The sequence below is a fragment of the Canis lupus genome, chromosome 6 (genome assembly GCF_048164855.1).
Source record: "Canis lupus baileyi chromosome 6, mCanLup2.hap1, whole genome shotgun sequence".
NCBI classification, from domain to species: Eukaryota; Metazoa; Chordata; class Mammalia; order Carnivora; family Canidae; genus Canis; species Canis lupus.
Window position 1 is genome coordinate 26,474,986 of NC_132843.1, and position 13,940 is coordinate 26,488,925.

At 40.8% G+C, this 13,940-nt stretch overlaps 1 protein-coding gene across 8 annotated transcripts in view; it reads left to right on the plus strand.

The window, feature by feature from the left end:
- The window catches only part of MAPRE2 (microtubule associated protein RP/EB family member 2), a 157,430-nt gene that overhangs the window by 19,419 nt on the left and 124,071 nt on the right, over nucleotides 1-13,940 (plus strand). For 6 of the 8 annotated variants that reach the window (XM_072829254.1, XM_072829259.1, XM_072829255.1 and 3 more), the window contains one exon: nucleotides 12,260-12,321. The exons of the other annotated variants lie outside the window; for them this stretch is intronic. Coding sequence is in view for 2 of the 6 variants with exons in the window: in XM_072829252.1 (XP_072685353.1) it covers nucleotides 12,260-12,321 (62 nt within the window). In the remaining 4 variants the exon portion in view is untranslated. The remainder of the gene's footprint in view (nucleotides 1-12,259; nucleotides 12,322-13,940) is intronic. 8 annotated transcript variants of the gene reach the window in all.

Genomic DNA, 13,940 nt, shown 5'->3' on the forward strand with positions numbered 1-13,940 from the left:
TGATCAGAAATGGATGCTGTATTTTGTCAAATGCTTTCTCTGCATCTAATGAGAGGATCATATGGTTCTTGGTTTTTCTCTTGCTGATATGATGAATCACATTGATTGTTTTACGGGTGTTGAACCAGCCTTGTGTCCTGGGGATAAATCCTACTTGGTCATGGTGAATAATTTTCTTAATGTACTGTTGGATCCTATTGGCCAGTATCTTGTTGAGAATTTTTGCATCCATGTTCATCAGGGATATTGGTCTGTAATTCTCCTTTTTGGTGGGGTCTTTGTCTGCTTTTGGAATTAAGGTGATGCTGGCCTCATAGAACGAATTTGGAAGTACTCCATCTCTTTCTATCTTTCCAAACAGCTTTAGGAGAATAGGTATGGTTTCTTCTTTAAACGTTTGATAGAATTCCCCTGGGAAGCCATCTGGCCCTGGACTCTTGTGTCTTGGGAGGTTTTTGATGACTGCTTCAATTTCCTCCCTGGTTATTGGCCTGTTCAGGTTTTCTATTTCTTCCTGTTCCAGTTTTGGTAGTTTGTGGCTTTCCAGGAATGCGTCCATTTCTTCTAGATTGCCTAATTTATTGGCGTATATCTGTTCGTAATATGTTTTTAAAATCGTTTGTATTTCCTTGGTGTTGGTAGTGATCTCTCCTTTCTCATTCATTCGTGATTTTATTAATTTGAGTCTTCTCTCTCTTCTTTTTAATAAGGCTGGCTAATGGTTTATCTATCTTATTAATTCTTTCAAAGAACCAACTCCTGGTTCTGTTGATCTATTCCACAGTTCTTCTGGTCTCGATTTCGTTGAGTTCTGCTCAAATCTTTATTAACTCTCTTCTTCTGCTGGGTGTAGGATCTATTTGCTGTTTTATCTCTAGCTCCTTTATGTGTAAGGTTAGCTTTTGTATTTGAGTTCTTTCCAGTTTTTGAATGGATGCTTGTATTGTGATGTATTTCCCCCTTAGGACTGCTTTTGCTGCATCCCAACGATTTTGAACGGTTGTATCTTCATTCTCATTAGTTTCCATGAATCTTTTTAATTCTTCCTTAATTTCCTGGTTGACCCTTTCATCTTTTAGCAGGATGGTCCTTAACCTCCACGTGTTTGAGGTCCTTCCAAACTTCTTGTTGTGATTTAGTTCTAATTTCAAGGTATTATGGTCTGAGAATATGCAGGGGATGATCCCAATCTTTTGGTATCGGTTCAGACCCGATTTGTGACCCAGTATGTGGTCTATTCTGGAGAAAGTTCCATGCGCACTTGAGAAGAATGTGTATTCAGTTGAGTTTGGATGTAAAGTTCTGTAGATATCTGTGAAATCCATCTTGTCCAGTGTATCCTTTAAAGCTCTCATTTCTTTGGAGATGTTGTGCTTAGAAGACCTATAGGAAGAGCTAGATTGAAGTCACCAAGTATAAGTGTATTATTATCTAAGTATTTCTTCACTTTGGTTATTAATTGATTGATATATTTGGCAGCTCCCACATTCGGGGCATATATATTGAGGATTGTTAAGTCCTCTTGTTGGATAGATCCTTTAAGTATGATATAGTGTCCCTCTTCATCTCTCACTACAGTCTTCGGGGTAAATTTTAGTTTATCTGATATAAGGATGGCTACCCCTGCTTTCTTTTGAGGACCATTCGAATGGTAAATGGTTCTCCAACCTTTTATTTTCAGGCTGTAGGTGTCCTTCTGTCTAAAATGAGTCTCTTGTAGACAGCAAATAGATGGGTCCTACTTTTTTATCCAGTCTGAAACCCTATGCCTTTTGATGGGGTCATTAAGCCCGTTCACGTTCAGAGTTACTATTGAGAAATATGAGTTTAGTGTCATCATGATATCTATTCAGTCCTTGTTTTTGTGGATTGTTCCACTGAACTTCTTCTTAAAGGGGAATTTTAAGAGTCCCCCTTAAAATTTCTTGCAGAGCTGGTTTGGAGGTCACATATTCTTTCAGTTGCTGCCTGTCTTGGAAGCTCTTTATCTCTCCTTCCATTTTGAATGAGAGCCTTGCTGGATAAAGTATTCTTGGTTGCATGTTCTTCTCATTTAGGACCCTGAATATATCCTGCCAGCCCTTTCTGGCCTGCCAGGTCTCTGTGGAGAGGTCTGCTGTTACCCTAATACTCCTCCCCATAAAAGTCAGGGATTTCTTGTCTCTTGCTGCTTTAAGGATCTTCTCTTTAGATTTGGAATTTGCAAGCTTCACTATTAAATGTCGAGGTGTTGAACGGTTTTTATTGATTTTAGGGGGGGATCTCTCTATTTCCTGGATCTGAATGCCTGTTTCCCTTCCCAGATTAGGAAAGTTTTCAGCTAGAATTTGTTCAAATACATATTCTGGCCCTCTGTCCCTTTCGGCACCCTCGGGAACCCCAATTAAACGTAGGTTTTTCTTTCTCAGGCTGTCGTTTATTTCCCTTAATCTATCTTCATGGTCTTTTAATTGTTTGCCTCCTTTTTTCCTCAGTTTCCCTCTTTGCCATCAATTTGTCTTCTATGTCACTCACTCGTTCTTCCACCTTGTTAACCCTCATCGTTAGGACTTCTGGTTTGGATTGCATCTCATTCGATTGATTTTTAATTTCTGCCTGATTAGCTCTAAATTCTGCAGTCATGAAGTCTCTTGAGTCCTTTATGCTTTTTTCTAGAGCCACCAGTAGCTGTATAATAGTGCTTCTGAATTGGCTTTCTGACATTGAATTGTAATCCAGATTTTGTAACTCTGTGGGAGAGAGGACTGTTTCTGATTCTTTCTTTTGAGGTGAGGTTTTCCTTCTAGTCATTTTGCTCAGTGCAGAGTGGCCAAAAGCGAGTTGTATTGGGAAAAGGAGAAAAAGAGAGGAGAGAAAGAAGGAAAGAAAAGAGAAAGAGAAAAAAGAAAAAAGGAAGAAAAAAAGAAAAAAAAGAAGAAAAAGAGAAAAAGAAAGAAAGGGAAAAAAAGGTGGGGGAAGGAAACAAATCAAAAAGCAAAACAAAACGAAACAAAACAAAACAACAACAACAAAAAAAAAAAGAAAAAAAAAAAGAAAGAAAAACCCACGGGGGAGTATCTTCTGATTCTGTGTACTTTAAGTCCCTTGACTTCCCCTGGAACTTGTCCGTCTAGCTGGTCTTCTGAGGGAGGGGCCTGTTGTGCTGACTTTCAGGTGTTAGCAGTTGGGGGAGCTGCTGTGCCCCTGCCTGGTGCAGGGCTCAGTGGGGGTTGTTCACCCCGTGAGGCCGCAGGAGGAACAGCCCCAGTGGCGGGGCCAGCTCTGGAGCTGGATTCAGCTCCGGCAGTAACTCCGGAGCTCTCCGTCTGCAGGGCCTGGAGGCTCCGGGGCGGGGCCGCTGACCTGCTCAGCTCGGGGCAGGAGCGTCCTCGCTGTCCTGGGCCCTCCCGGCCTCTGCCGGTCCCGGGGGGAGGCCGGATCCTGGTCTATGTCCAGCGCCCTGTGCTCCGGGGCCTGCGCTGTTGGATTCGCGCTCCCGCCCCGCAGCCCCCTCCGTGGAGCCGCCGCCCGAGCCCCTCCGAGCTGCTCCGGGTCCCGCCGTGTGCTGCAGCCCTTAGGGAGCTCGGCGCACTCTCCCAGGGCGCAGGTGTCTGTTACTGTCCTAGGGAGCCCGAGGGCACCCCCGCCCTCCTGGGTCCTGCTCCAACTCCCTGCGAGCCCCTTTCCCCCGGGAAGGTCGGTGCAGCTCCTGCTTCTCCGGGACGGGGCTCTCCTGTCCTGGGGACACTCGCCCCGGCCTCAGCCCGGCTCCTCGTGGGGCCCCTCCCCCTTGGAGGCCTTTTGTTTCTTTATTTCTTTTTCCCCCGTCTTCCTACCTTGATAGAAGCGGGAACTCTTCTCACTGTTGCATTCCAGGTGTTCTCTCTTTAATTCTCAGGCCGAATTCATAGATTTTCAGGAAAATTTGAAGGTTTTCTAGGTAATTTGGTGGGGACAGGTGATTTGGGAACCCTACTCTTCCACCATCTTGCCCCTCCCCAGAACGTGGGTTAAAATGAACTCAGAGGAAAGCATGTGATTTGGACTCAGAAGACTGGAGTTTGGGTCCGAGCTCTGTTCTTTATCAGTTGTATGATCTCCTACAATAAGCAAGCTCCCATGATTAATTATTCTCTTTATTTCCTGGGGTTATGCCATAAAAAGGGTTTTGGGATGAGTAGGAGGGCAAGGCCCACCTCACTCATTGTTATATCCCTACATCTCAGTCCACAGATGCTCCATGAGGTGTTTATTCAATTGGTTTGGAGCAAGTGCTCTTAGTGGGGACAAAATTTGGATGTTGCTGTGGTGTGTGGCCCTCTAAAGCTCAACCCTAACAGACAAAATCTATTCCTTAGTATTTAATTTCTTTGCAGTGGGGAGTGGGATGACCAGGAGGCAGTGTCTAAAAAGGCTCCTTGGAAGGCAGAGAATGGGGGGGGGGCATCATCTGGGAAAAAATTAGATGGCTCTCTAACCCCGTATCAGATGAGAGTTCCTAAGGAAGACAAAGGTACAAAAGACAGCTAGCTAAAAGGCACACACAGTGAACCTGTGGAGAAAGAATTAAGATTTCAAGATCTAGGTGAAATAATTTTACAAAAGGAAGAGCTATATTCCACCTCGGTGCTGCCGGCAGGGTGGGCAGTCATCTCCTATTTGGCATCGTAGCTGCCCTCAGATCTCTGGTGAAGCCCAGGATCCTTTTTTTTTTTTTTTTTAAGAATTTTTTTGTATATTTTTTTTATTGGATTTTGTTTGAGCACTGGGTGTTATATGTTGGCAAATAGAACTCCAGGATCCTTTAAAAGAGGGTCAAGCAGTTTATCCAACACCAGTCAGACTGATGTGTAAAAAATTGAGCACAACTGGGGAAACTCAGGCCCTGATGATAGGGTGCACAGAAAGTTCAAGATTCAGATTTTTTTTTTTAAAGATTTTATTTATTCACAAGAGACATAGAGAGGCAGAGGGAGAAACTGGCTCCCCGTGGGGAGCCTTATGCAGGACTCAATCCCAGGGCCCTGGGATCACAACCTGAGCCAAAGGTAGATGCTCAACCACTGAGCCACCAAAGGTCAGTTGCCCAACCACCAAGGGTCAGATCTTGATGCCCAACGGAGCAGCAAGAAAACAGAGCACATGCTACCCAGTGGCTTTCAGAAGTCTCTAGTCCACAGCACCAAGGAGTGTGAAGTGCTACTGATGTTCAACAAATCTTAAAGTGCCCAGATTGCTCATAATGTCTCTTCCACGAACCACAGAGCCATGTGGAAAGAGCAGTTCAGGTGGCCATCAGTTGCCAGTCCTGATGCCAGGCTGCCTGGATTTGTTTCCCATAATAGATTGGGGTTTTGTTCCCATCCCCCACCCAAGTTTTATCCCTGACAACATAATTGGTGCTTTTGTATCACTAGATGATTTCCCAGTTCAGTGGAATTCAGCATAAATTTCCCCATCAAGTAATTACTGATCCAGCCTCCAAACACTTTGTAACTGGGGCTCCTCCATAAGACCCCCACAGCAGGTTTCCAAAAACAGTGCTGGTGGTCATCATGTGAGCATTTTAGGATGCACAGAAGTCCCAACAGAAAATTTAGGGGTAGAGGCTATGCAAATAACCCTGCATATTTCAATAAATTCCATCTACTTAAACACTTTTGACAGACTACTGAAAATGTTTGAAAACCTTCCCACACAACACTGCAGTTGGGCAGTGGTTATCCATCTTTTGAGGGAGATTGTAGCAACCTGGATACCCGGTGTCTGAACAACCCTCTTGCCACAGCCAAAGTTCACCATCACCCTTTCAACACCTCTAATCTGTTGCTGTGTTTCTTCTTTGGAAGTCACAGGAATAAGACTATAAAGAGAGGATACATGTAAAGTGAGGATTTTGTTTCCACTATAACCTGAACACTAAATTTGGACGCTGGGCTCTTAAAGGGAACCTGATACCATTCACTGTGCTGCTTTCCTGCTTCGTGAACATTCAGCTACATTTCATTATCAGTTGAGTCATACTTGTGAGGAAAGGAGCCATTCTTCTATCCCAGCTATTTTCAAGGAACTCTGATTAAAAACTGATAAAAGGGGATCTCTGGGTGGCGCAGCGGTTTGGCGCCTGCCTTTGGCCCAGGGCGCGATCCTGGAGACCCGGGATCAAATCCCAAATCGGGCTCCCGGTGCATGGAGCCTGCTTCTCCCTCTGCCTGTGTCTCTGCGCCTCTCTCTCTATCTGTGACTATCATAAATAAATAAAAATTAAAAAAAAAATAAAAAAAAAAACTTAAAAAAAAAACTGATAAAAGGATAAGTAATTATTAAAAATGTTCACAGAATTAATGCACGTGGTATTCTCATGCAGTTTGTCTCATGTCAGTTGTTTTAATTTTACTTTTGTGCCTTTCGCACTGTGGATATTCTCTTCTAGAATAGAAAGGGCAGGCTCAAATTATTTTAATCCTGGTTCGCATGGCAAGTAACAGATGGATAAAGGAGGATTCTAAGAGGGGGATGAGGCTCAGTTTGTATGAAAATAACTGAATTTCTATTTTATCATAGCTATGACTTTAGACGGTTTGGGGGGATTATACTTTATTTTTATAGAAGCCAAAATCACACGACCAAAAGAAGTTTATAACATCATTACCCTTCTTAATGTATACCATCAAAATCCCCTTATCAGCCAGCTATAATTTTTCAAAGCCCTTAAATATAAAATATGGGTCATTTTGTAGTCTGGTTTAAGGAGAGGAATGCATTTGTACCACACTGAGTGCCCAAGATTCAGTGTAATTTGGCCTCCTTTACTTGCCAGATAATCTCATTTGGTTTTGGTTTCCCTGGTGTGTACTCAGCTCTATGCTTCCCGGCAATCATAGCTCTAGTCCCTCCGGGGAGTTAAACTGGGCAGACTCTTGGCCTCCCTCTGCTGCCCTGGGGAAGGCCCTGAGCCCAACCCACCCAACGGAGGCCACTAATTGAGGTGGTGCTTGGTGGAGGCTGGGGCCCTTCAGAAGGCTAATATGGAGTGGGATCAGCCTAAGGATTAATAGCCTTGTGACCTTCTGTGAATGCTTAGGAGCCGCTTTATTCCTAGAAAGCTGTGGCCCTCCCCTACTGAAGAATGTGATCTATAACTGGAGTGATTCAATATCTGAAAGCACCCACAGGGAGTTTGGAATTCAAGATACAGCTTATTTTGAAGGTCCAAAGATAGCTTAGTCATCTCCTGACAGGGAAAACCTCAGTTCACATCCCAGCGGGGTTCCCTTCTTGGAAAAGCCGGGAGCAACTAGAGAGGCAGTGATTCCCACCTCTTGGTGAGGAGAGCACTAACCTTGCATTGGTCAGAAAGCTCGCTGACTAAATATACACAGCACTGAAGACAGAGCCAGATCGTCTTTCAATGGTAGGGTATGACTGGAAAATCTTTACAACTCTTTCTTCATTCTGATGCCTCTTATGGTGCCTGTATCACCAGATATGGAGACAGTCTTTGTTGGGGAGTTGGAGGGGGGGTTGGCTCTCAAGCTAGGACAGATGTTCTATGTACCACATGCGGGATGCCAGGATTCTAAGTCTGCTCCAAGAAAGAGGATTTGACATTGCACCCTATGTCTGAAATGAAGTATGTACTTTATATTGGCTAATGGGATTTAAATTTAAAAAAATAAAGCAATGATAAAGCAAAAACATTTTTTAAAAATATTTCTAAAAAAGGATTTGAAAGGTCGAGAGGATAAGGGAAAATTGACTTTTGTAGCAACAGAGAATGTGTTTTGTTAAAGAGCTTGGCCATGTGGTAACTCTTACTCTAATAGAGATACTTGGTCTTTTCAGTTAAAACCAGTAAGCCCAGGAAAAGCGGTTGGCTTTCTGAGGCGCTGCCTTGTGCTCAAAATAGGAAGAGTAAAAGTCAACATGGTTTTTCCTAACGTGAAGGAAGACTCTGCAAGCTCCTCTTTGTGTGTGGGTGATTACAGTTTACACTCTCTTTTAGTGTGGCCCGGTTTAAAATATAGAACACCTGCCTCACCTATAAGAGCCGTGGGATGAGATGCTGGTCCTGGACTAATAAGGATGTGAATTTTGGGAAACACTTGCATACCATGGACCGGAAGGTATTAGAGATCATTTTTAAAATATAGAGGTATCAAACTGCTACTTAGAAGTTTCTTCTGGTTTTCAGTGTATTTGTATCTATTTTGACCTTTAAGGAAAGTTTGGAAAGGTTAATGTGGAAGAAAGGGGATAGCAGTGGAGAATTCTAAGATGGGCAAGACTGGACAGCAGACCCTCAGCAGTGGTTTCCCAAATGCTAAACTCCTGGGTGAAATTTTTTTTCTTGGAACTGTGCAAAGCAGGGCAAATTCCCAACCCTATCCTACTTGCTGTCTCAGGGCTTTTCCTCTGTGGAAAGTAAGAAAATAAGAGATTCTTTTTTTTCATTTTTTTATTTTTTAAGATTTTATTTATTTATTCATGAGAGACAGAGAGAGAGAGGCAGAGACACAGGCAGAGAAAGAAGCAGGCTCCATGCAGGGAGCCTGATGTGGGACTCAATCCCAGGACCCCAGGATCATGCCCTGAGCTGAAGGCAGGCACTAAACCACTGAGCCACCCAGGGATCCCCAGAAAATAAAAGATTCTTAATTGTAGTTGTTGTCCTATCTTTTTTTTATTTATTAAACTTCGTTTTTAGACCATTGTACATTAATGTGTAGTTGTAAGAAACCAGATGGGGCTTTCTCATGTACCCTTGAGTCCTTTCTCCCCCTCAGCTGTAACATCTTGCAAATTTATAATACAATACCACAAACAGGATATTGACATTGATACATGTTCAAGGTACAGAACATTTCCATCACAAGGATGCCTACTGTTCCCCTTTTATAATCATCTCCTCTCCCCATCACTCTGCTCTTGTTCCCCTCCCCACTCCTGCAACCATTAATGTGTGTTCCATTTCTACAGTTTTCTTATTCCAAGACTGTTAGATAAATGTAATCATGTGGCTTATGACCTTTGGTACTGGCTTTTTTCACTTAGGATAATTCTCTGGAGATTGTTCCAGGTTGTTGTCTGTATCAGTAGTTGTTTTTCTTTTTTTTTTAATTTTTATTTATTTATGATAGTCACAGAGAGAGAGAGAGAGAGGGGCAGAGACACAGGCAGAGGGAGAAGCAGGCTCCATGCACCGGGAGCCCAACGTGGGATTCGATCCCAGGTCTCCAGGATCGCGCCCTGGGCCAAAGGCAGGCGCTAAACCGCTGCGCCACCCAGGGATCCCCAGTAGTTCTTTTTTATTCCTAAGTAGCATTCCATGGTAAAAGGATATGCCTCAGTTGGCTTAATCATTAACGTGCTGAAGGACATCTGGGTTGTCTGATTTTTGGCTACTGCTAAAATAAAAAAATTAAAAATAAACCTGCTATAAACATAAATTTTCATTTTTCTGGAAAAATGCCTAGAGGTGCAATTGGTGGGTTATATGGTAGTTGTATGTTAAAAAAGAAAAGAAAGGCAAATGTTTGCCAGAGTAGTAGAACCATCCTACATCCTCATGAGTAATATGAGTGCTCTAGTTCCTCATCAGTGTTTCACATTGTCTGTGTTTTTGCCATTCTGCTAAGTGTATAATGGTATCTCGTTATGGTTTTTAACTTTCACCTACATAATGGATAATGATTCTAAATGTCATTTCATGTGCTTATTGACTATTTGTATGTCTTCTTCAGCTAAATGTCTGTTCATGTCTTTTGCCTACTTTCCAACTGATTTTTTTTAAGACTGTTGAGTTTTCAGAGCTCTTCTTCTATTCTAGAAACTAGTCCTCTGTCAGATACGTGGTTTGCAAGTATTTTCTCCTACTTTATTCCTCATATTTACATCTACTTTACAGGGACAAAAGTTCTTTTGATAAAGTCCAATTTATTTAACTATCCCTTTTATGGATTGTGTTTTTGGTGTCAAGGCTAAGAACTCTTTGCCAGGACCCAGGTCTCAAAGATCTATGTTTTTTGTAGTTTTGTATGTATACTATGTTCCATTTTTTTTTATTTAAAGATTTATTTATTTGAGAGAGAGAAAGCACACATGGCAGGGGCAGAGGGAGAGGGAGAAAAAATTTCAAGCAGACACTGTGCTGAGTGTGGAGCCAGATATGGGCTCGATCTCATGACCCTGAGGATCATGACCTGAATGGTGGAAACCAAGAGCTGGCCACTTAACTGACTTGTGCCACCCAAGCATCTGCTGTGCCCCATTTTTAATTTTTATATAAAGTGTGAAACTTATAGATAGAAACTGTTTTGCTATTGTCAAACATCGCAGAAAAAACGGCCTTACCTGCCACCTCCACCAGTAGGGGAGCCTATGTCTTTCCCTTGCAAGGCTGTGCCTTATCTAGCACTTAAATGCCAGGATCAGAGCAAAGACTCTGCAGGGACTTTAAAACTGTAGAGAAGACCTGGCTTTTACGGTGGGTATGATATAGATGAAAGATGCAATAGACGCTAGAGTCCATCAGACCTCTTAAAAATTGTCACTTTTTAGATGCACGATATGGGCAACTTGCTCTACTACTCTGAGCCTCTGTTTCTTCGTTTGTATTAAGATTTTGAAGATTAAATAAAATATGTGAAATGACTGGTAACAAAGGGTTTTCAATAAATGATCCTATTCTTCAAACTGATCCATTACAGGTGTTGAAAGATGACCAATGGACCATTGTCAGACAACAGAAAAAGGCCAATTGTATGTAGCCTTGAATTTTCTAAGGGCAAATTCTCTAGTTCATAGATAAACTAGGAATCCTGTATTCTTCCTAGCTTGGTGGCTAATACTGCCCCTGGTAATTTAGCTACTGAGTCCTAGTTTGCTAAAGATGGCAAACGAAAATTTTATTATAATTCAGTTAATTGCTGGAAGATTGAAGGACTTAGGAAAATGACATGGCTAGGAACAGATTTTTCTTATCTGATTTTTTTAAATCAACTCATTAAATTATGGAAAGATGTGAAATACTCATGAAATTAAATTCTGCTCTAAAATAATGTGAGGAAATTCCATCTGTTCTATTAGGAATCCTTAGGAACATCTATATTAAATTTTTTTTTAAACAAACCAACTTTATAAATGACTTTTGAGCTCTTACTGAATAGTATTAACATTGAAAAATCAGCTCTCACCTTTACTTTCAGTACCTACAATTTTGCTGTTCACATTTTTTTTTTACCATCTCCTCTTCCCCTTATAGAAAAGGTATAAAATGTCCCCCTTCTTTAAGGAAAAATTTTTTTTTCATCCAGCAACATCTCCATAGTTCTGAAGATCACATAGCATTGGATCTGCCATAAATACTTTATTTTTATGCAATTGATTTAAAAAAAACAAATAAACATCAAAGGCTTTTGTGTTTTATGTTCTAGGACCATTTTAGAAGAGTAATGTTCAGGGTGAGGGCATATGTAAAAGGCAGTTGTCATTGCTCATTTGTTTCTTGGGCTGGTGGGAAGACCATTAAGGCTCGTGCACATAGGCATCTGGGGTCTTTTTTAGCAGAATCTGCTTGAACCAGAAGCAGTCTCCCCAGGAACCATCCACTTCCCACCTTAACACTGGACCTTCAAAACCTGGAGCTCAGGCAAAGTTCTTAGTCTCAAGAACTGGATCTGTCCTTCCTCAGTTTACTTATCCCTTAGAGCATGTTTTGAGGAGCAAGAGCTAATTCACATAAAGTAAATTATCATTTATTGGTATATATATTTCTGAAGTTTGATCCTGGCATTGTTTAGAATGTCTATCCTCTTAAAAATCTTCTGACTAGAAGCATAAGAGTCTGTTGATACCAGATATAAAACCTAATAAACCTAAGTTTAGGGAAGTTAATACTTTAATGTTGGCCTTTGATATACCACTAGAGACACTGCTTCCTGGGGTTGCCTGCTAATATATAAATTCTCATCACTTCAGACTATCAGGGAGAAAAGTTTTACCTTTTATTTTTATGAAACTGACAGTACACTAAATATTCACAAACCATAATCAACCTCAAAATTGACCTAAAATAGAGACTGAGAACCCTTGTTTGGCTAATTTAATCTCCTATGGTAAAACCAACTGAATTTTGACATTGTGTGTGTGTTTCAACTGAATTTTCCATTCCATTTCTACACCTAACAAACTCAGTTATAACCCTTTGCTTCTATGTTTTCATTCTATTAAATATTCTTTCTTTCTTTCTTTCTTTCTTTCTTTTTTTTTACTATTCCAGTATCCCCCTTCTCAGCGGTACAGTTCATCTCGACAGCCAGGGAGAGAGCCTGGATGCTCAAGGTAAGGTTTAAATATAAAATAGTGTAGAATTCCTTGTCTACAGATTACATTGAAGTATTAATGCCTTTTAAACAATTTATTTTCAAAATTCCATCATACAATTAAAGCAAGTATTACAGTAAACATGCTCCATTAAACATTATTTTTCAAGCTATCTTCCATTTCCCGTATGTTTGAAGGGCTAATTAACTGCTATCAGCAATTCCTCTAAAAATGGTGAAGCCAATTAAAGTTTAATTTTGGAGATATTATTAGTGATAAGTGGAGGGAGAGAATACCAAGATGTAGTCAGGTAACCTCAGGACATTTTGTGTTATTTGTGGACAAATGATTTTTTATTTCATTTATCATGAAACAAATCCAGGCAGGTGCTCAGACTTTATGATAGAGGATAGAGCATATTTGGGAAGGAGACAAAGACTCACAAAGCCTCACTTTTTTTTTTGTCAGTTTTGGTTTTGTGTTTGAAATGCAATAATTTGACCTTCACTTCTTTCCTTCTGGTATTCTGAATCTCTCTCTAATGCTTTCAAGGTTCATTCACCTCCAGCAGCTCCCTAGAACAAAGGAACAATTAACTGAAATTCCACCAGATGGCAATATTTGGAAAGCCATCCACGGAGGTTTCAAAGCTAAGAGCTACTATTGTTCAGAGAATAGACTCAGAGTAAAACATCCTAGATTTTACCAAAGGTATTCTAAACACCTTTAGTTTTACTTCTTTCCCCACAATATCAAAAGTTTTTACAGAAAAAAAAAAGTAACGGAGTATATGTGGTGTTTTGTTTTTCATTCTGGGATGACAAAACGAGAAACTTTATTCTCAAGTAATTCTCTTAACAGTCCATATTAAAAGTTCAAATCAAAGGATAATATATTTAGTTTGGGGTTTCATGGAGATAAATGCTATGATTAATGGTCATTTTTAAAATGATAATAAAAAGCTAAAATTCTAAAGAATAGCATTTTAAGGAGTTGTCTTGATATTCAACCAAGTGAAATTTGCAGATTTAAAATACTTGTACTGATTTGAAATAACTTACTTAAATGGGATGATTAAACTTTTCTCCTTTTGCTCTAATGAGAATGGAGATCCTGAACCTTGAATGGTGTCCAAACAGCTGGACTTTTCAAAGACCAGAGCTGGGAAAGAGGGGTATAGAAAGGCATCTGAGGGCAATTAAAATAGAAAGAACCAAGGAGAGTCACCTAAACTTGCTTTGTACACCTAAAAACAGACCTTGGGTGCCCTTTGAAACCTGCTCTTGTGCTACTAGCCCTTCTGGTAAGGTGTCTATGTGTCTGGGATAGTCCTGGTATACTTCCATTGTCTTAGAATATAGTCTCATAAGCACCCCTTTTCACCCTTAAAAGTATCTTCATGTAGATGATAAATTCTACGGTTGCCTGCCTTCTAGGCAGGTACATTCAAAGAAAAAGTAATAGAGGAAGGTGGCCTAATACCTTAATAGGGAGTCTGTTTATAAACCTCCTTATATCTAGGACTACTGGACAAATGCTCCCTTTTCTGTAAAGAGCCACATCATGAATATTTTCTACTTTGCGGGCCATACACTGTCACAACCCTTCAAGTCACTGTAGTGTGGAAATCACCATAG